Raw genomic sequence first — 23,830 nt, 5'->3', positions numbered from 1 at the left:
TTATCCTTAATAAATATTGAGAGAGAGATTAATGTGATAGACAAGAACAAAGTATTAAATTGAGATCAAGATTAAATAAAGATAACAACAATAACATACTCAATACAATCCCATAATATTAGATCTTAGGAGGATAAAATGTACTTAGACCTTACATCAAGTTACACTTTATAATTTATACTACTTTTTTATGAAGCATAAAAAAAAACATGACACGTAAATAGACTGGATAGAGTATCCCTATGATGATAGTATTAACAAATGTTTGTGGTGTAGTGCTAAGTACTCTTTCATCCTTAACCAAACGTTTTGGGTTCGAGTCCCCCGAATACGAAACCTCCTTTGTTAGAAAGTGTTTTACCCAATGTAGGACTTCAATTTCCGGTGCGGATCTGAATATAGTCAAACTTCAATATCGAACACCAGCTAGGAAATTAAACCAGGAAAAAAGAAACATGTTTATTCATCCAACATGTACGAAACCACCTTTGTTAGGAAGCGTTTTACCCCAATGTGGAACTTTGACTTCCGGCGCGAATCTGAATATAGTCGAACTTCAATATAGATACCAAACACCATATAGGAAATTAAACCAGGAAAAAAAAACATGTTTAATTCATCCAACATTTCCAAACACAAATCAATACACATATAGTAGTAATAAATATTGCTTTTACAAAATGAGAAAAAAAAAAAAAAAAAACTGCAAAATAAATTTAAATATTTTCATGATCAAATCTCCTTAGGGTCAGCATATTTTTGTAAAGCATCACCAACCATTTTCCCATACCTAAATTCTTCAAATATTTCAACCCCCATATCAACATAAAAATCATATGATTTTTTATTCCAAACTGCCACAATTCCCTCAACTGATGAAAATCCATTATTTGCAGCAATTGATGCAACTGTCCCAAACAACAATCTTCCCATGCCCAATTTCCTATAACTTTCCCTAAAATAAAGACTCTCAAAATAAATCCCAGCCTTATCATAAAAACACGAATAATTCGCGTAAAAAAATGAATATCCAGCAATAAAAACGTTGTTTTTATCATCATCATTGATCGAATTGGACTTGAATTCATCGGCTTCTTTGTCTACAACATTTGCCCTTAGGTCAAATTTTTTTAGGACAGGCTTAAATTTTTCGTCTTTACTATCAATATCTGAAAAAGGCGTTGGCGATACTTCAAGTAGAAGTATTGAAGGACCATAAAATAAAGGACTAGGGTTTGTTTTATTGAATAAAAGGTCACAAAGGGAAGATTCAGTAGCTTTGTAAAGATGAGTGTAATTATGATATTCATGAATTTGGTAAAAAAGTTTGTATATATGATGTATATCATTTTCATTTGCAAGTCTAACTCTAACATAAACTTTTTCAGTAATTGTGAGGGGGTTTTCAATTGTAGCCATGATGATATATAATAATAATAGATGGATGGATGGATGGATGAAGAAAAAAGATTGAAGTGTTTTTGTTTTTGGTTATGATGAGATATGTTTGAATGAATATGGTTATTTATAGTTGAAAATTTTGTGTTGTGTTTTGTTTTGTTTATTTGTTATTTTTTGTGTGGTTGTTGGTGGAAAAGTATATTAAATTAAAATTATGAGGCGTATTCAACTATTCATGATGTGCAAGTTAGTGTGTGTTTGGTATGGAGGATGATGTTTTATAGTTTTTTATGTTTTGTTAGTTAAAATATTTTGGAAAATGAGTTTCTCGTTGTTTACAATAAATTTTAAATATATAGAAAATAAATAAATCACACAAATAAAATCTAAAGAAATATGAATTTTTTATTGATAATAGTGCAGGAATAATTTTGTTCCTTCCTTGATTTTTCTCTCATAAGATTTATTCATGATTCGAGGGCCGTTAGTGGTGTATTTCTCGAACTACGATGATTTAGATTTGACCTCTATATGAATATTTCATGACTTTTGTAGAATATATCGAGATGCCTTTTAAGGAAATTTAGTACCCTTTATATAGGCATGACATGAACTAGGATTTAGGGTTGAGTAGCCTCCAAGAAATCTAATTGAAACTGAATACACCTTCTAAACTCCCCATTCGAATTGAACCCATCTTGTAGAGTCCCGCAAAATTTCAATGTCTACACTCGTAAATGTGGAAAATAATTTCTTTAATAAAAATAGAAAAAACAGGTTCTATAAGTAACATTTCAAGTTCATTGTCTGCTTGCTATCTTTTGATCATCCCACCTCTAAACCCCATTCGAATTGAACCCATCTTGTAGAGTCCCACAAAATTTCAATGTCTACACTCGTAAATGTAGAAAATAATTTCTTTAATAAAAATAGAAAAAACAGATTCTATAAGTAACATTTCAAGTTTATTGTCTGCTTGCTATCTTTTGATCATCCCACCTCTAAACCCCCCATTCCCTATCTCATCATGTCCACGTAATATTTTTCTAGATTACGTAATAATAAACTCACATATTTTTCTATAAAAAAAATGTGAAAAATATTTTCCTTCGTGCCAAACACACAAGAGATAGTTGAATTTTGTTGAGTTGGTGAAAGGTGAGTAGTGAGTACCATGACCACGTACTTTGCTGGCTCATCATACTTTCCTATTAAATAAGTTTGTTTTGAAAGGGAACATATAATAGTTCTCCTTTTAATTATTTTTTTTGTGGGGAAATCATAAAGCTATTTTGTATTTTATTTGTTAATTTATTAAATATCAAACAGAAATATAAAAAAATGAGGCAGAGAGTTGATAAACTAGTTGATTGACTTGGCATGTGGTATTTAATAGTATTAAAAATATTTTAAAGTTGAGATTAGGCAAAATTATTTTCTGTTTTTCTAGTTACTAAATTTATTTAGCAGTTTTTGTAAAGACAATCTGTCGGATTTTTTTACAAAGAGTGTTATCGGACACTATACTTTTTACAACCATCATCATCGATCACCACCCCAAAAAAAGAAAAAAACACTGATACATAATAGTTTCTTCTTTAAAGTTACAAATATATAAAAATTTGTATATTAAGTGAAAATAGTTCAAAATAAATATCTACTTGGAACCTCAATAATAACACCACCAAAGTGACATACAAGAATTGTAATAACTAGCACAAATTATTTACAAAAAATCTTATGTACGCCACTAAATACAATTCGTTAATGAACTCCAATCGTGCAAACTTTATAGAGTATATATAAGTTATCCTTCATCATAGTGTATAAGTTATTCATAGAGTTAACAAGAGACAAGTAGTTGTGTGACCTTGGGTACGAAGTCGTCTTGAGCGTTTTACCCTTAGTGTGAATCCGAATATATTCAAATTCTAACGTGAATATCAAAAAAAAAAATAGTCGTGAGACATTTTCTTCTAATGTGAGAAAATGGTCAAACAATCCAACCTACCACGTACCTACCTAACACTATAATTGACTAATGGTATAAAAAATTCAACCTGCAACCATCAAAGTTGGTGGAATGGATAACATCTTTGTTTTATGGATAGGCGAAATCAAAATTTAAATTAATTTTATAGATTTTAAATTTTAAAATAGCGAAACTAAGGGTTAATAATTAAGTATAATTGAACTTATACAGGACTTTCTGCTTCGCCTCGATTATTATTAATTAACTAGAAATTTTAAGTTTGAAATCCAAAAATATAAATGTACTGATAACAAAATTCCTTATTTTTCAATGACTTTTACATAATATAAGTATAAATTAATTACCTACCTATCACTACAAGTCATCAACTAGAAGGTGACTTGCACGTCTAATATATTAAATAAATATCATATTGATATGGTCCAAGCAATGTTTGATGAGCATGGTATTTTCATTACAATATCTACTAATAATACTATAGGAAATCTCATTTTTAATGTCGTAGAAATTTTGATTCTATCTCGATCCAATATTAAACTTTTATAGTAATAAAAATAATAATATCGTGATTAGTCACTTTTCTTTTTCCTATTTATATGGTACGATTTAAATTTTGAGAGTCAATTTTTTAATTTTTTATTGTAAATAGATTGAATTAACAAAAAGAGAACTTTTAAAAATGACTATATATGTTTAGGTTTAATTAGAGATCTATAACTATAGTTTGCTTAATTATGATTTGTAATTACATGTTAAAAGAAGAAAAGAGACAAGCAAGATCGAAAAAGGGAGGAGAGAAGCGAGCAAGAGAAGGGACAAAGAAAAGAGAGGTGAATCATATTTGTATATTTGCTAGATAATTGTGTATATGTATCTAACATATGTATATTTATAACTAAGAAAAGGAATTTTAAATTTTGAAATCATATATAAAATTAAATTAAATAAACCCCTAGATCATACGTAGCTTCGCTCCGTGTACTTGTCTCTATGTTTGGGCAAATATTACCAAACAAACATCTTGCAAGTTGTGATACACACCTCAAACTTTCATTGACTTTTTCTACTCAATTTGGTAAAATAGTCAAACTTAACAACTTACCAACTTTACCAAAATCATCTTATTATTTTAATAATTACAATATTCGACATGCTGGCCAATTAAACTTGGGAAGAAACACGTATGACCTACTATTAAGTAATCACTTACCCTAAACGTTTATATTTTATAAAAATTCCCATCATTTATTACTACCAACTTGGCAAGCTTGAAAAACCACCACAAAGACACGTATTCAACTTATGTAATAGTATTGTTTCATAGAATTTGTTAATTAAAGTAATGTAAATATAAAAATTGGATGCTTCTCTTTGAGTTGGATTTTTTTTAGTATATCCTACATTGATATGTGAAATCGTTAATACGCAGTTTGGAACTTATAATTTATATATGGTTTAATTTATATCACCAAGCAAGTTCATTATAAAATGATAATATAAATTGTTGGGTTCTCCGCAGTTTTGTGGTTGATGAAGTGACATGAAACGGGTAAGTCAAGCTGGTTCAACGGTGCACTGTCTGAAGGGGCTGAATTTGTAGCAAGATCATAAAAGACAAGTGTGAAGAAATTAAGAAATGGATAATGATAATTTCTAATAAACGTGAGGAGACAAAGATGTTTTGAATTGAAGAGTTGAAGTTTGAATTGAAGGAGTCTCACTTGAAGTGGAACTCTAAGTCAAGAAAGTTCGAGTCAATGTGGAATTTGAAGTAAAGAACATCCATTTGAAGAGTTTTGCTTAAATAGAACTATAGACGTGAAGTCGTGTAGAATATATCTGCACTTACATATCAAAAAGAACAATTGAAAATTTGACATCGCAAGTGTTACCAGAAGATTAAAAGAACACATTAAAAAATCAGGTCTTGGGCTTATGCATTAAAAGATCTTCATTGAGTTGTAATGTTGATGTAAACTTAGTTCAGTGAGTTATAAATTGAATTAGAAGATTTGTCTTCAAGTTAAGATAACTCAAAGACTTGGGAACACATACCTTAGGAGATTTATGTTGAAGTTTAGGAATTAGAGTTAGTTCTTAAGATTGCAAGAGTTGTAATTTGAATTCATAACTTGAAGTAAGTTTGATCATTTGATTGATTGTTGATGTTTAGGAATTAGCGTTAATTTCTTAGGTTATAGAAAATCTTAAATAGTTGAGGCTTAGTGATTTTGTGAAGTTGAAGTTAAATCTTGTAGGGGTACAAGTCGTGGTTTTTACACCTTTTGATTGGGTTTTTTTTACGTAAAACATTATGTTCTTTACTTATTGCTCTTATTGTTGGAAAATGTTAGACAACCAACTTTTCACTTAGGCGAAAAGTTATGTTAAGTAACTAACCTCTAGGTCGTGTAGAATATCACAAATTTGTGAATATTTTTTAGAACGTATGAGTATATATCATATTTCTTTAATAATTTACTTTGGACTATTCCTTCTGTTTTTGATTTGTTTGTCTGTTAACACCAAAACAACATACTTGGGCCATTGCCCATTAGAGGAAGACTGGTTGTTATATTGGGCCAATATGGACATTAGTCAAGCCCAAGAAACTTCATAAATGGAGTAGGAATTGGACCTGATGAACAAAAATCATTTTTAATAGTTGGACATAGGGGTGTACATGACCGGGTTGGTTCGAGTTTTTCAACTATCAAATCAAACCATCTGTGCAAAAATTTTAAATTTATAAACCAAACCAAATTAATAAAATTCAGATTTTTTCGGATTTTTCAACCTCGGGTTGGTTCGGGTTTTTCAAATACCAAACCAAACCAAACCGTTGTGTCGAATTTTTTAATTTATAAATCAAACCAAACTAATAAACCTCGAGTTTTTTCAGATTTTTGGATTTTTTCGGTAAAGTTTGCATACAAACATATAATTTAACTTGTGATCCAAATATTTCTTTGGTCCAACTAAAATACAATTATCTAAGGTGTTTCTTAAAAAAATAAAAATATGACTGATGACACAAAAATATTCAATAAAAAATAATAATGAAATCATCATATAAAANTTAGGAGATTTATGTTGAAGTTTAGGAATTAGAGTTAGTTCTTAAGATTGCAAGAGTTGTAATTTGAATTCATAACTTGAAGTAAGTTTGATCATTTGATTGATTGTTGATGTTTAGGAATTAGCGTTAATTTCTTAGGTTATAGAAAATCTTAAATAGTTGAGGCTTAGTGATTTTGTGAAGTTGAAGTTAAATCTTGTAGGGGTACAAGTCGTGGTTTTTACACCTTTTGATTGGGTTTTTTTTACGTAAAACATTATGTTCTTTACTTATTGCTCTTATTGTTGGAAAATGTTAGACAACCAACTTTTCACTTAGGCGAAAAGTTATGTTAAGTAACTAACCTCTAGGTCGTGTAGAATATCACAAATTTGTGAATATTTTTAAATAATTTTTAGGACGTATGAGTATATATCATATTTCTTTAATAATTTACTTTGGACTATTCCTTCTATTTTTGATTTGTTTATCTGATTACACCAAAACAACATACTTGGGCCATTGCCCATTAGAGGAGGACTGGTTGTTTATATGGGAAAATCACATAAATATGCTACATTAAAAAATTATTTACCATCTATGACAATATATAATTTTTCTAACTAAGTATAACAATTTTTTGGAATTAAAAAAATTGTACAGTCTATGTTTGCTTGCCTCTTTCTCTGCACTTTTTTCTCTTACTTCTCTTCTTCTTTTTCGTCTCTTTCTGTGTCACTTTATCTTCCTCTTTTTCTTCTCCTTTTTATTCTTCTTCCTCTTCTTTAAAATTTTCATTTAAATAAGTATCATCAAATCAATATTTGCCAATATTTTATTATTTTTATCCAAAAACACGACGAGAAGAGACACAGAAAAATCAAAAATTGCACAAAATTATATTTTCAAGCAAAAATTTCAAATCTCTAAAATTAAAGCAGCAAGAGCTCACCATTATGGTTATTATAAAGCTTCAAATTTTAAATTCATTATTTGAATTTTACGAATTTGTGATTAATTTTGATAGATTGTTCCTACAAATAATTGAAAATATCGTTTGGAGTTTATATCTCAATTTAAGTGGATTTGGTTAAGTTTATAATTGATTTTAGGAGAAATATTAGATTGAAACTCAAAAAAGGTTAATTTTATGGAACTGTATCACAATTGTATTAAAGTTGTATTAGATATGTATTAAAATTGTATTAAAATAATAAACAGTACATTTTATTCATGAATAATACAAGTTTAATTTAGTCTATAGATTATTGTCTTATCTTTCGTTAGTTACGCTTCTCATTTTTTCTTAATTTTCTCTTCTAATACAATTTTAATATTGTGTAATACACTTATAATGCAAATTTAATTCATTTTGTAGTTTGTTATTTGTTACTCTTAGATTACTTATTTAATTCATTATTGATATAAGTTTAATTCACTCTATAGATCATTGTCTGGGATTTCATTAGTTACAATTTTTATTCATACTTAACTCTCTCTTCTAATTCAACTTTAATATTTGTGTAATACAAGTTAATTCATTCTGTAGTTTATTGGTTGATTTGTTACGATTGAATTACTTGTTTAATTCATTATTGATACAAGTTTTATTCAGTTTACAGATCACAAAATGCTATTTCGTTTTCTACATTTGGTATTCATGTTTAATTCGCTTCTAATTCAATTCTAATATGTGTGTAATATATTTTTAATTCAAGTTTAATTCATTTGGCAGTTTGTTAAGTTGTTACGATTAGATTACTTATCTAATTAATTATTGATACAAGTTTTATTCAGTCTACGAATCATTGACTGCTCTTTCATTTGTGATTAGTTTGGATAGGTTGTTCCTACAAATAATTGAAAATATCATTTGGAGTTTATATCTCAATTTTAAGAGGGTTTTGTTAAGTTTAGAATTGATTTTAGGAGAAATAGTAGATTGAAGCTCAAAAAGGATGAAGTTTACGTAACTATATCACATTTTGTATTAAAGTTGTATTAGGTATGTTTCATAATTGTATTAAAATCGTGAAGAATACATTTATAATACATATTGCAAACTTCACTCCCTTTTTAATGATATCAACTAAAATAATTTAGGTAACACACTTATAATACATTTATAATACATGCACAATACATTTTTAATACATATTGCAAACATCACTCATGTTCTTAGTGATACAAACCAAAAATAATTTGTAAGACACATATAAATATATAATAGATGTTTTATTCTTGAATAATACATTTATAATACATATTGCATGCTTCACTCCTTTCTTACAAATGCCAACAAGAATAATTTAGGTAACACACTAATAATACAATTATAAGACAAGCACAATACATTTTTAAATACATATTGCAACCATCACTCATTTTCTTAGTGATACAAATCAAAATAATTATAAGACACATTTAATATAAATTTTATTCATGAACAATCTATATATTTATATAAAGGAGGATCATGAGCCCGCTGATGTGGCATGCCTCATTGATCAGGAAATGGATTTATTCATTTTCTCAAATTTTTGGATTTTCTTTCCATTTTTTAATTTAAAAAAATTATAAATTACAAAAATATATTAAATATGACAGATTAATGTAAGTGTCGTTTTCATTACTGCTGTTTAAAAACGTCTTCTACAAACGTTGCCATATTAAAAGTTTAAAAACGTCTTCCACAAATGTTGCCATATTAAAAGTCATATTCAAATTAAATTTCTTACCATTTATTTACACATTTAATATTATTCTAAATCCATAAAAACTACCTCATTTGCTGAAAGCTTATTTTTACTTTACTTTTGCATGACTTTCATCTTCTCCCTTTTTCAATTTTCATTTTTCTTATTAAACATTTATATTTTTTCCTACTGCAATTTCCTTCTCAGTTCTCATATCTTTTTTATGCTTCGTTTGTTCATACTTTTATGTTATTATTTGTATTGATTTCACAAACATACACTAACATATATTTTATTGTTTTTCAGGTTCTATAAGCAACAATTTATGATTCAAAATTGGGATCCTATAAAAACAAAAAAAAAAAAGCGACTACACAAAAAGGTGAGAGAGATACTCCAAATATAAATTGCATTAATCCGTATATTTAATTATATGAGAAAATATGTTTCAATTTATATCTAGAATTATTATAAAGTCAAATTTTAAAAAAAATTCTTTTTTCTTGCATAGTATGTCAAAACGTTTTAATTTGTATTATCTTATCTTTTTTGTTTAAAATTTCTCTTCTCTTTATTATTTCGAAAAAGTGGATGACACTTTAGAAAAGTGAAATGAAAATGTTTGAATGTAAACTGCATAACTTTATGTATTTAATTATATGAGATATATAGAATGTAAACTACGTAAATTTGTGAATGTAATCACATATACGGTATTATATTTTATAAATGTATTCCCAACTTATGATAAGCAAAATTAGTAGAAGAAGAAGATGAAGAGTTTATTTTAATGACAAGTTAGGAGGAGAAGGACAAAAGATAAGAAAATAAAAAAGAGAAAAATTAAAGGAGTTACATACATTTTGTCTGCTTACCTGTCAATGGAGGACAAAAGAAATGAGAAAGAGAAAAATTAGAGGGCCAAAAAAGTAAAAAAATAAAAACTACTTTTAATTTCTTTTTTGCTTACCTGTCAAAGATTTTTAATTGGTGTCTTTTTCTCTTTTTCATTTTTTACATTTCCCTCTTTTTCCTTACTTATTTTTTTGTTTATTTATTTTACATTTTCTAATTTCTTAATAATAAAAATGAGGAAATCCAAAAAGTACAAAAAAAAGAAGAAGTAAAGGGTAGATTATCTAAATACTAAAATTTTATATTTATAATATTTATAATTAAAAATATGAAATTGAGTGAATTGGCAAAAAAAATATTTATTTAAAGAAGTTGTCGACGATAAAAATATATTTATCCGATTATACTTAGGACGTAGACATTGCAAGTGAAACATGAAGAAAATTAAAATTAATATCATATTTCCTCTATTAAGTGGTTGTCTTCATATCCTTGATTATATATGAATCCTATTATACAAAAATAAAGACTCATTAAAATTAATAATTTTTTAATTTTATTTTAGTACTAAAGACGTATAAGAATTTTTTTGGATAAATTATTGATGATGCTTCATTGAAAAATTAAAAAAATACCGATAGAAAAAAAAAAGTTCTTTGATGATTTTAAAACGAAACTTTATCAAAATAATTTCAAAGGAAAAAATCTTCATAGTTCTTTAATGATAATGACAACACAATTTTGTTAAGGATGAACAAGGTCAAAGTTTCATCACATATATATTTTTCTTTATTAGTATTATTTGTTATTTTTATCAAAAAAAAATATCTCTAGCTAAATGATATGTTAAAATATTAAGTATACATAGTTGTAGTGACAATATCAATTTTATTTTGCCTCAAATTAATTTTTTCAAATTAATTAAAAAAATAAATTATATTTTAATAAAATATATGTTAAATTATATTTTAAATTATATGTTTTAATAAAATATATGTTAAATTATATTTTAAATTATACTTTATGAAATATTGTCTTGCACATATCCTTTAAGATAATTGTTAGTGAATCTTGAACATTAATGTTAAATTTTGCAGGAATGATGTCGTAATGTCATAGTTGAAAAATGAAATACATGTATACGATTATAAATCATGTTTTTATGTGAAAATTTTGTTTGATTTTTCATTATAATTTGATTATATAAAATTCTTTAATATAATATGATTTTGACATTTTTTTTCCGTAGGTTTTCACTATTATTTTGCTGATGTATTTTTATTTTTTTTACTTATGAAATTATGTTTTGATTTGACCTTTTATTTTAGTTTTTGAAATTTTAAGTATTGTAAATTGTCTTTGACATGAACTTTACTCTCATGTTTGGCAGATACTAGGATCGGTACGCAACCACAAATCCTTCTTAAAATCAACGTTCTTAAAATTAAAGAGTTGATAAACTTGTGTGCTTAGACCATCTTTTCTCAAAGAATTTTTTTAATATAAAAATCAATCTCTTAAATATTAATTTATGATTGAAATATTAGAAAATGACTATTTTATAAAATAAGTAAAATAAATTATAAACGCGCAAAGGGCGGCCAAATTCACTAGTACATTTATATATAGTAATACATCTTGCAAACTTCACTCTCTTCTTAGTGATACCAACCAAATGATTTAGGTAACACACTTATAATACATTTATAATACATGCACACTACATTTTTAATACATATTGCAAACATCACTCACTCATGTTCTTAGTGATACAAACCAAAATAATTTATAAGACAAATATAATACTTGTTTTATTCATGAATAATACAAGTTTAATTCAGTCTATAGATCATTGTCTTGTCTTTCGTTACTTACACTTTTCAATCATTCTTAATTCTCTCTTCTAATTCAATTTTAAAAATGTGTAATACACTTTTAATGCAAATTTAATTCATTTTGCAGTTTATTGGTTGATTTTGTTACTATGGAATTACTTGTTTAATTCATTATTGATACAAGTTTAATTCACTCTATAGATCAACGTCTTTCATTAGTTACGTGTTTTTATTCATGATTAATTCTCTCTTTCAATTCAACTTTAATATTTTTGTAATACATTTTTAATACAAGTTTAATTCATTTTACAGTTTATTGGTTGATTTGTTACGATTAAATTACTTGTTTAATTCATTATTGATACAAATTTTATTCCATTTACGGATAAGATGCTCTTTCGTTTGCCACATTTTGCATACTCCATAATATCTGGTAATATTGAATCATTAGGGTCAAAGAGAAACCAAACTAAAGATGTTGGCGGTTTCACCACAACTTATTTTACTTAGTTGCTTCTCTTTATTTTGAGAGATCGAAAAGGAGCTCATAAAAAGTGTGTAGAGAGAAAGAAAGGAAGAAAGAGTGCGCCAGAGAGAGAAAAAAAAGAGCGAAAGAGAGAAAAAAAAGAGCGAGAGAGACAATTTAATAAAATACATAGTATTATTATATATTGTTATAAATGGTAATAATTAAAGAGTATATTTAAAATATGTAATTATTTTTTAAAAGGGATCCACTCAAGTAATTAGTCCTTGTTATATTGGGCCAATATGGACGAAAGTCAAGCCCAAGAAACTTTATAAATGGAATAGGAATTGGACCTGATGAACAAAATCATTTTTAATAGTTGGATGATAAAATCGTGTGTTATTATCGTTGCTATTATTTTTGCGCAAATTATAGAAATACACACTTTTTGTTTCACTTATTTCCATTATCCCTTATTACTTTTAAAAATCTCCAAAATTCCTTATTTCTATCCGAGCTGCATATTAATGTATCCGAACCAGTATTTAATGTATCTTAGCTATATATTAATGTATCCGAGCTACATATTATGTATCCGAGCTATGTATTAATATATCCGAGCTACATATTAATGTATTTGAACTTCAATTATTGTATCCCTTTTTTTAATTTTTAAGGGATTAATGTAATTAGAAACTTATTAGGGCTAGATTGTAATTTCATATTAAAACTATGGAATTTATGTAATTTACCCATTATTTTTTTTACTAATAGGTCTTGGTAACTAATTGTAATTTGACAAATTGCAGTAGCTAGTAATTGTGGTAAAACTAGTTTGTATTAAAATAATTATATTATAATTTTAGGATAATACATCATAAAATAATAATTTTATGTCAAACTTATGAGTTATGACGTTACCTATTTTATTGTTTTTCAAAACAAAACAAAAAAATGAAATACATTTTCTGAACATATGGCCCAAACATATTTTAAAACTTCAATTCATACTTTACTTTATCTGATTTTTCAAAAATATTTGAAAATTTATATATAAACACCAGCTAAATAATTGTTATCTCTAAAAATTATTTTTTTTTTCAAAAAAATGTGAAATAAGAAAAGAAAGGCTTGTGAATTTTTTTTATATTTTCTTTAAAAAAAAAGAGATGGTAAGTAACGAACCACGTGATTCTCCAAACTGGGGCTATTTAATATTTTCTTGTTTTTCACCCTAATTTAATATCTCTATTGAACCTCAATTAAATTTAAATTTTGGATTAAAAAATCTCATATTGAGAAAACACAAGTGACGAAAGGTGAATTGAAACCCGAAATCCCATAATGAGAGAACAAAAGTGAATTCGTACCAAAGCATTCAAACCCAAAATATTTGATTAGAAATGTATAATACTTATTTCGTTTTAATCAGACTCTAATATCATAATATCACGAACCTTCGTATTAATGAGACTCTAATATCATAATATCATAAACCAACCACGTGGATCATTACATTCCACTTTCATGAATTAAATTAACCAAAAATTAGTACTCCCTCCGTCCCATTTTATGTGGCAACATTTGACCGGGCACGGAGTTTAAGAAATAAATGAAGACTTTGAAATGTTTACCAAATTGCCCTTTAAAAAGTAGACTTTTTTTCTCTCTCCTCATAAATGTATTGGAGTATTATTTTAAGATTAAGTGGGACCAACAAGGATAAAAGAGGAATTGTACTTTTATAAACTTGCCATATAAGAAAATGTGACATTCTTTTTGGGACTGACCAAAAAGGAAATGTTGCCACATAAAATGGGACGGAGGGAGTATCATTTCTTGAAGAATTCATAGTCACCAAATTCACTGTTGTTCTTCAAATTTAGGTTTTGTAAATCTGAAATCCAAACACCCAAATGGCTTCTTTATCTTCTTCTTCAGTTTTTTCACCAATTTGTACCTTTTTTTCTCAACCAAAACTGAATCTTTACTGCAACTCTTCTTCTTCTTCTTCCTACAAACCCACTTGTAGTTCTTCCAAATCTTCATTTTTCCAAAATGGGTTATCTTTATTAACAGCTAAATCATTTGGGTCTTCATTGAAATCTAAGAATATGGGCAATACCATCTATGCTAGAGCTGCTACTGAGAAGACTATTTACGACTTCACTGTTAAGGTGTTTATATTTTTTATCTCAATTTTTTAGATATATTTAGAGACTATAAATATGTTAAAGTTGCAGTTTTTTGGTGGAGCTGGATGTTTTTTTTTTTGTTTGGACTCGTTTGGTATGAGGGATAAGGAATTACTAATTTCGAGATTAATTTTAGGGTGAGTTTGTTTCATGTTTGGTTGGGATGCGATAAAATCGCGGAATAATTTATCCCGGGATTATAGTGTTATTCCACATAGAGGGACCTGTTCCCCTTGCTAGGAGGGATAACTAATGTCGAGATTAATTTTAGGATGAGTTTATCACATGTTTTGTTGGGATAAAATGGCGGGATAACTTATCCCAGGATTGTAGTGTTATTTTTGTCCGACATTGAGGGTGTCGTTTGCTATGCGGGACAAGGTGAGATATTCCTGGATTAAGTTTGGGATAAAATTTATATTGTGTTTGATTGACGGTATTGATTGAATCTAAGTTGAATCTAGCATCCTATTTAAAGCGATTATATTAATGATTATGTTTACTTGATGTGTGTGAATTTCCATAGTGAAAATAGTTGAAGAAAATAAACCTCAAAGATATCTAGGTAGTGTTATCAAAGGCTCGCTTAAAGCGCGCTTAAGCCGTGAAGCTAGGCTCAAAACGTGTTGAGCGCTTCGCCTCGCTAAATGTGTGCTTTAGTGTCGTCATCAACTTTCTAAGGCATACTTTTCCTTGCTAATGAGCCTCTTCTGAAGAGGCGGCAACACTAAACAAATGCCATTTTATCATAAGAAAGTTTCAATTTTTTTGTTTCATATATTTGTCATTCATGTTTAAAATTATTAGTCTTGGACTAAACATATATATTTATAAGTTTTTCTCCCTTTGCGCCTTTTTTCATTGAAGCTCGTGCTTTACCTGCGCTTTGGGCTTAAAGCCCCAACAGATAGAGTTTTTTTGCTTTTGATAACACTGGTTCTAGGCTGCACATATTCCCTGTTTGAAATTGGTATGAACTGTTAGGATTACCAGAAATAATGTCATACACTGAGATGTTTTTCTCTTTCTGTTGAATGCCTTAATCAAGTGATTGGAGCAAATCCATCCGAGGACATTACTAGCCGGATTTTGAGTAAGTGTTTTTTCATGAGAAGAAGATATCAGTTTCACACCTTCTATTTGTAGATGACACACTGATATTTTCCAAGCCCGATCGACGGATCGAGATAGATTTGTGCACATTGTATTTTAGGCTGTATATGCAGTGTGCATTAGTGAGAAAGTCAGAGTTAATGCCACAAGAGAGGTGCACAGGCATACATGAACTCCCATTTATGAGGGATGCAAGGTAGTCGAGATTGTATAAGAATATTTGGGGCTCACATTAGTTGGGAGATGGCGAGGGGGACCGATAACTGGTGGTGATACAGAAATTTGTAAAAAGATTGATGGGGTGGAATAGATAGTATTTTTCTAGACGAGGGAGAGGGAGAACACTTTGAATTATGCAACCTGTCCAGTATCACCACGTATTTATACACTTGTTTTCTATCCCAACAACTATTTGCAAAATGTTTGAAGATATTCAGATTGAAATTCTTTAACCAAGCAAAATGGATATGTTTCCTTGTTTATGTTTATGTTTATGTCTTGATGCAGGATATTGATGGCAAAGATGTTCCACTTAGCACATTTAAGGGAAAGGTCCTTCTAATTGTCAACGTTGCTTCCAGATGGTACTTTCTCCTCCATTTCTGACTGATTGTTTAAGATTCAGATAACTTTACCATAGTTTAGTGATATGACTGGAGAAACTGGTTTTGGATTCAGTGGCTTGACGACTTCAAATTACACAGAGCTCTCTCGTGTGTATGAGAAGTATAAAAATCAAGGTGAGCTGCATGCTTTAGGATTCAATATGTTGAATCTCTGTAAACGCCTGGAAATTTGGTAACTCTCTTGAAATGACAATGCCTCTCCTGAACATGTATAATTTGTGGTTTCTGCTTATTTTTATTCTACTCATAAGAAAGATAGCCAGTAATACTAACATGTGCACAACAACTACATGAAAATTGAATGGCATAATGATAGCTTTCAAAATCTATTCCTGTTACTAATTGTAGAATAGTTTCCCCCGGTGATAGAATTTGATTACAAAAGGAGTCAATCACCTGAAATTGAACGAATCGAACTATAATGTCATGATGAATCATAGATCCTTTTCCGATTTTATTTTCTAGTAACCAACGAATAGATCAAATATGCTTTTACATTTTTGTAGCCTTTCAACTTCAACTTCACTTACTTAAGATGCTCTCTTGAGTTGATGGTATATGTCCCTTCGTAAATGCTTGAGGAACAGTGACATTTGATGATTACTAATCCGGCTGTAATCTTTATGGAATAAAAAGCATAGTTTCATTGAGCTATATAGTATCTACAATGTGAGGTATATGAGCCAGTCAAAAGAACTCCTATTAACTGCTATCTCATAGGTCTTGCAGTTTTTAACTCGAGTCACCAAAGAGACATCGGATGCCTCTCTAGTAGCATCCATAATAGGACATCTTACTAGCAAGTACATGTTATATTTTCATTGAACCACTGGCTTAAAATACGTATTAATTTTTAACGATTTCTGTTATTGCAAAACTATTGAATATGTACTGTTTTAACAAGTTCAATTTCAACATTGTAATTTGCACTGACATATAGTTTATCCCATGCATATCCTTCCAACTTAGTTGATCACATTCCCTGCAGGACTTGAGATTCTTGCTTTTCCATGTAATCAGTTTGGGGCTCAAGAGCCAGGATCAAATCCGGAGATTAAACAGTTTGCTTGCACACGTTTTAAAGCTGAATTCCCAATTTTTGACAAGGTTTGCATTTACTTCCCCTGCATATAATGTCGATGGAGTGCCATACTGGTATAATCAAAGGACTAATAAAGATATGAAACAGGTCGACGTGAATGGCCCAAACACGGCACCAGTTTACCAGTTCCTAAAATCAAGTGCAGGAGGATTTTTAGGTGATCTGGTTAAGTGGAACTTTGAGAAGTTTCTTGTGGACAAAAATGGTAAAGTTGTTGAGAGGTATCCACCAACGACGTCACCTTTACAAATCGAGGTACTCACTCTTTTACCTCATTTCTTGTATATATACAATATTTGAAGTCATGGAAGCTCCATAATTGGTTTTAAATCTGCTGTGATATAATTGATCTCTCACTAAGTCATAGCTTTTTTTGATAACTCGACGGGAAGAATAGGTGGGAATTAGAAGGATAAAGAAGAATTAGAAACGACTTTGATAAAACTTGTAATTTCAAGTAAATAGGAAGAAGGAGAAAAAGAGAGGGGGATAATAATAGGAGAAAGAGGAGTGAAGAGCGAGACGTAGTATTTTAGTATCAAATCAATCAATCAACAACAACATACCCAGTGTAGTCCGACAAAGTGGGGTTTTGATAGTATCAAATCAATGCATCGAATAATTTCATGTTTTCAAGTTTAAATGAAAACGGACCTTGGTCCTAAATCAACCCAAATAAATCCAAATATGATTTCGATGATTGGTTCACGTCAATAGATGTTTTTCCTACAGGTGTCTGTCTTAACCCCCCAGTGTATAGTAAAACTCTGCCTCCCAACCTTAACTAGTACTATTATTTCACACAAATTCTCCCTCGTAGCCCGGTAAAATGATCATAACCTTTGACCTGATTTGCATCTAAATACTTCACTATGAGTGCGCTTACAGCTTTGATGGAACAAAAATGCATTAACTCTACCTCGCTTCTGGTTAATCCCCGATTCACACAAGGAAAACGAACATGAAAATGCTTTTAGAGTTTGTTATTGACACAACATAGTTCTTGAGTGCACTTAGAAATGTCCAGATAGAAGAAAGTATTAGGAAAGTTTTCATCTATTTAAGCCTTTCCTTGAGCTGAGGGTCTATCAGAAACAACCTCTCTACCTCTGAGGTAAGAGTAAGGTCTGCGTACATTCTACCTTCACCAGACTCCACTTTGTGTGGTACTACACTTGGTATTTTGGTCATATGTTTAAGCCTCGGTGAGGTACCTATGCTGGTGGGAAGTAACAAGTACCTGGTAGAATATTTTAGGTGCATAAGTTAGTTCAAACGTCACTGTTAGTTGAAAACAATTATCATAGGACATACAATAAGAAAAGCTGCATTTCTAATTTTTTTCAATCAACTGCATCTATAGATTATGTTGTTTTCTGCTGTTGCCAAGTAATGTTTTGTTTTAATCTATTGCAGAAAGATATTCAGAAACTTTTGGCAGCTTAAATAATGCTCATGAGAAAAGGCTATTTGTGCAATTCAGCTAAATATATATAGTAGCTTCTCTTTAAACAGTTATTCCCTCTGTTGCTATTTAATTGTCATCGTTTTAGATTTCACGTCATTTAAGAAATTATGTAAGTTTATCATTATATTCTTACTTAGTGTTCTCTTAAAGTCAAGTTTTCAATTAATTAACATAAATTAATTTATTTGACCAATGAACATGAATTAATTACTTAGTTTTTCGATGGTATAATGCATACTTCAAGGATAAAATAGGAAGAATAGTGTCATTTATCCATTGATTTTGTGAAATGACAAATATTACTACCTCTGTCCACTTTTAATTGTTATGTTGCATTTTTCGAAAGTTAATTTGACGAGATTTCAAAATTAAATTAGATTACATTAATTCAATATTTTAAACAAAAGATTTAGATATTCAAAAACTATATGAAAAGTACTATAAATTGCAATTTTTCGCATATCAATATGATTAAAAAATACATCGTAGAATGCTACTCAAAGTTCTTATATATCATAAAGAATAAAGCACAATCATCCATAGATGAAAAAATAATTAATATTACTTATTTTCTAAGAATACTAAAAATATAAAATATAACTTATATTTAAGAAAAAATAGTATCTCATTTATATAAATAATTAATTGTACTTATTTTAAGACAACTGAAAATATAAGATATCACTTGAGCTAAAGAAATATAATTTTCCTTCTGTATCAACGTAAATATCTTACATTTTTTTATTGGACAGTAGAAAATATAATAATTAATTTATAATTAGAAAAATAATATCCCCTCCACATCACTTTAAGCGTCTTATTTTTCTTTTAATTAGAAAAAGTTAACTATAGTTAAATTTTGGAGAAAGGACCAAAATAGTCTCTCGTCTTTGGGTTAAGACTCAAAGTCATCCTTGAATTTTCACATGGAGCATTAATAGTCCCTTATGTTTGCAATATTGGTGCACTTTTGGTCCTCCTTCAAAATATTGTCTATTTTTTAACATTGATTTTATTCATAATTAATGTATGGAATGTTTAATCGTCATTTTATATATTTAGTAGAAATAATAACTCCATGTGAGAGATTGTGAGAAGAAAAACACCTTATTTTGTTTAGTAGAAATCTTATTGCAGGTAAAGTCGAGACGTTCATCACGACGATTTCACGTATAATAGTACAAATTTTTCTTTTCTTGCAATGTCATACATTAAAATGTTCTTAGTTTAGTTGCAGTAATATTTATACTGAACAAAATAAGGTGTTCTTCTTCTCACCTTCTCTCACATAGAGTTATTATTTCTACTAAATATATAAAAAGACGATGAGACATTCCTTACATAAAATTATGAACAAAATTAATGTTAAAAAATAGGCAAAAGATTAGGGGAGGACCAAAAGTGCACCAATATTGCAAACATGATGGACTATTAGTGCTCCATGTGAAAACTCAAGGATGACTTTGAGTCTTAACCCAAAGATGAGGGACTATTTTGGGTTTTCTCTCGTTAAATTTCTTATTACAAAATTAGAAAGAAAAAACAAATTAAATACATTTACCATGAAAAACTTGAGTAAACTTTTTCCCTATCATATTATATATATATATATATATATATAAAAGAAGATGAAAGTTCACCATAAGTATCCCAATTTTTAATTGGAAAAAAAAAACTTTTGATCATAAAAATTGGATTTAACTTCTTTTTGTTCTAAACATGGTTAATTATTTTATTCTTTTATAGGTTAACTTCTTCCAAAAAAAAATTATTATAAAAAAATTGTCACAACTCAGACCGTCGTGATTGGTACCCACACTAACCATCCGGTGGAAGAACCATAACTACTAACTAACTAACAATTTAAAGTTACGGAAGCAGGTTTAAATAACTAAATAAGAAAGTTCCCATAAACTTCAACAAAAGATCTAACAACTAAACTAAACAAATGCGGAAGAAATAACCTAGAACCTGAAAGTCAATGTACCAAAACTCTAACAAGATTCATAACTCCAAATAAGAAAATCATCTAAAGAACTAGTCTAAGTCCGAATAAGATGGACTAAGCAAAAAGAGAACTCAAGGCAGCCCGAAAGAATTGGCTCACCCTTGAATTCAAATCGGCGATCACTGATCTTTTAAGCGAGGTCTGTCAATAGCCGTTAGAAGATGCCATGTACTCAACAAAAATAAGAGCAAGTACAGTATCAGTACACAACTACCGTGTACTGGTAGGATCACGCGGCTATCCCACTAAGTGTAACATAAACAAGTTAATACAATATTAAGATCATGCAAAATACCGAACATATACAATATTGAATATCACATCCTCAACAATATACATTTACACCAAGTCATTGGTCCTCTCATGGAACCCAAACCCAAACTGTTAGTGCACCGATTTGTGGTACCCGATCCAATAGTTATGCCAGAACGTGACAACCGATCCTATATTTATGCCGGAACATGGCAACGGATCCCAATTAGTATGCCGGAACATGGCAACCGATTCATTCAACACACCACAATCACAATTATATTCGCAATAATCATACAATCAAGAAGTGATTCATGACATATAGTTATTCATTCATACTCATTTACAATTAGTGTGATCAACAATGCGACATTTGTATACATATATGCATCATAATGAAGCAAGAACAAGCTTACATCACACAATCATGAAATTACAACCATCACCTACCTCGAATCCAAGCTTGAATCCCCTAAGGCACTTGAATCTTCTTTTTCCGAATTCGTTCCGCTTGTTCTTGGTCTACAAACAAGCAATATAATACGGGAATCAATAAACAACCACTAATTACCCGAATTACTAACATTTCTATGAACCCTAGATCAAACCCGTGACCCCAATTATCCAAATTAGGGTTGTTTCCACCATATAATCTATAACAAAACCCTCCCTCATCAATATTCACCCATTCTATTACGTTCTACGGTTCGAAAAATGGATTCGGGGAGTAAAAAGCTTACCTTTAGCCTCAAGAATGGTGAAAACGAGTAGGAGTCGCCTGGGGTTCGTTCCTTAGCTCTAAAAGTTGAAAAGTGCATAATAAGGTCCTTAAGGGGTTTATTAATGACCTTAAGTCGCGTCGAGCCCGCTACACCAGAGCGACCAAAACCACCGCCAAAGCGGCTTGCACGAAACAGTGAGCTATTTTAATAATTTCAAGATTCTCATTTCACAACACACATTCAACCAACGATGCTCAGAAAATCCCCTTCACGCTAAGATTGATTCTGGGAGTTCTACTCGCCCGAATTCAATTCTGTAAAGTCGTACGGANTAAAATTATGAACAAAATTAATGTTAAAAAATAGGCAAAAGTTTAGGGGAGGACCAAAAGTGCACCAATATTGCAAACATGAAGGACTATTAGTGCTCCATGTGAAAACTCAAGAATGACTTTGAGTCTTAACCCAAAGATGAGGGACTATTTTGGGTTTTCTCTCGTTAAATTTCTTATTACAAAATTAGAAAGAAAAAACAAATTAAATACATTTACCATGAAAAACTTGAGTAAACTTTTTTCCTATCATATTATATATATATAAGAAGATGAAAGTTAACCATAAGTATCCCAATTTTTAATTGGAAAAAAAAAAACTTTTGATCATAAAAATTGGATTTAACTTCTTTTTGTTCTAAACATGGTTAATTATTTTATTCTTTTATAGGTTAACTTCTTCCAAAAAAAAAATTATTATAAAAAAATTGTCACAACTCAGACCGTCGTGATTGGTACCCACACTAACCATCTGATGGAAGAACCATAACTACTAACTAACTAACAATTTAAAGCTACGGAAGCAGGTTTAAATAACTAAATAAGGAAGTTCCCATAAACTTCAACAAAAGATCTAACAACTAAACTAAACAAATACGGAAGAAATAACCTAGAACCTGAAAGTCAATGTACCAAAACTCTAACAAGATTCATAACTCTAAACAAGAAAATCATCTAAAGAACTAGTCTAAGTCCGAATAAGATGGACTAAGCAAAAAGAGAACTCAAGGCAGCCCGAAAGAACTGGCTCACCCTTGAATTCAAATCGGCGATCACTGATCTTCTAAGCGAGGTCTGTCAATAGCCGTTAGAAGATGTCATGTACTTAACAAAAATAAGAGCAAGTACAGTATCAGTACACAACTACCGTGTACTGGTAGGATAACGCGGCTATCCTACTAAGTGTAACATAAACAAGTTAATACAACATTAAGATCATGCAAAATACCGAACATATACAATATTGAATATCACATCCTTAACAATATACATTTACAACAAGTCATTGGTCCTCTCATGGAACCCAAATCCAAACTGTTAGTGCACCGATTCGTGGTACCCGATCCAATAGTTATGCCAGAACGTGACAACCGATCCCATATTTATGCCGGAACGTGGCAACGGATCCCAATTAGTATGCCGGAACATGACAACCGATTCATTCAACACACCACAATCACAATTATATTCTCAATAATCATACAATCAATAAGTGATTCATGACATATAGTTATTCGTTCATACTCATTTACAATTAGTGTGATCAACAATGCGACATTTGCATACATATATGCATCATAATGAAGCAAGAGCAAGCTTACATCACACAATCATGAAATTACAACCATCACCTACCTCGAATCCAAGCTTGAATCCCTTAAGGCACTTGAATCTTCTTTTTTCGAATTCGTTCCGCTTGTTCTTGGTCTACAAACAAGCAATATAATACGGGAATCAATAAACAATCACTAATTACCCGAATTACTAACATTTCTATGAACCCTAGATCAAACCCATGATCCCAATTATCCAAATTAGGGTTGTTTCCACCATATAATCTATAACAAAACCTTCCCTCATCAAGATTCACCCATTCTATTACGTTCTACAATTCGAAAAATGGATTCGGGGAGTGAAAAACTTACCTTTAGCCTCAAGAATGGTGAAAACGAGCAGGAGTCGCCTGGGGTTCGTTCCTTAGCTA

At 29.8% G+C, this 23,830-nt stretch overlaps 2 protein-coding genes across 2 annotated transcripts; one reads left to right on the top strand and one right to left on the bottom strand.

Moving 5' to 3' along the window:
* Window positions 1-577: 577 nt before the first annotated feature.
* On the bottom strand, window positions 578-1,492 carry LOC125842129 (tyramine N-feruloyltransferase 10/30-like). The gene has a single exon (XM_049521338.1). It carries the CDS (start codon window positions 1,417-1,419, stop codon window positions 733-735), a length of 687 nt encoding a protein of 228 aa, XP_049377295.1. The 5' UTR covers window positions 1,420-1,492; the 3' UTR covers window positions 578-732.
* Window positions 1,493-14,140: 12,648 nt separating this feature from the next.
* LOC125842128 (probable phospholipid hydroperoxide glutathione peroxidase) lies at window positions 14,141-18,960 on the top strand. The gene is made up of 6 exons (XM_049521337.1): window positions 14,141-14,484; window positions 16,123-16,199; window positions 16,294-16,355; window positions 17,230-17,348; window positions 17,431-17,598; window positions 18,760-18,960. Exons 1-6 carry the CDS (start codon window positions 14,224-14,226, stop codon window positions 18,787-18,789), a joined length of 717 nt encoding a protein of 238 aa, XP_049377294.1. The 5' UTR covers window positions 14,141-14,223; the 3' UTR covers window positions 18,790-18,960.
* Window positions 18,961-23,830: the final 4,870 nt, after the last annotated feature.

The sequence above is a fragment of the Solanum stenotomum genome, chromosome 10 (assembly GCF_019186545.1).
Source record: "Solanum stenotomum isolate F172 chromosome 10, ASM1918654v1, whole genome shotgun sequence".
In the NCBI taxonomy this organism is placed as follows: domain Eukaryota; kingdom Viridiplantae; phylum Streptophyta; class Magnoliopsida; order Solanales; family Solanaceae; genus Solanum; species Solanum stenotomum.
Note: the sequence above shows the minus strand (reverse complement) of the source record. Positions and strands in the feature narration are given on the sequence as shown.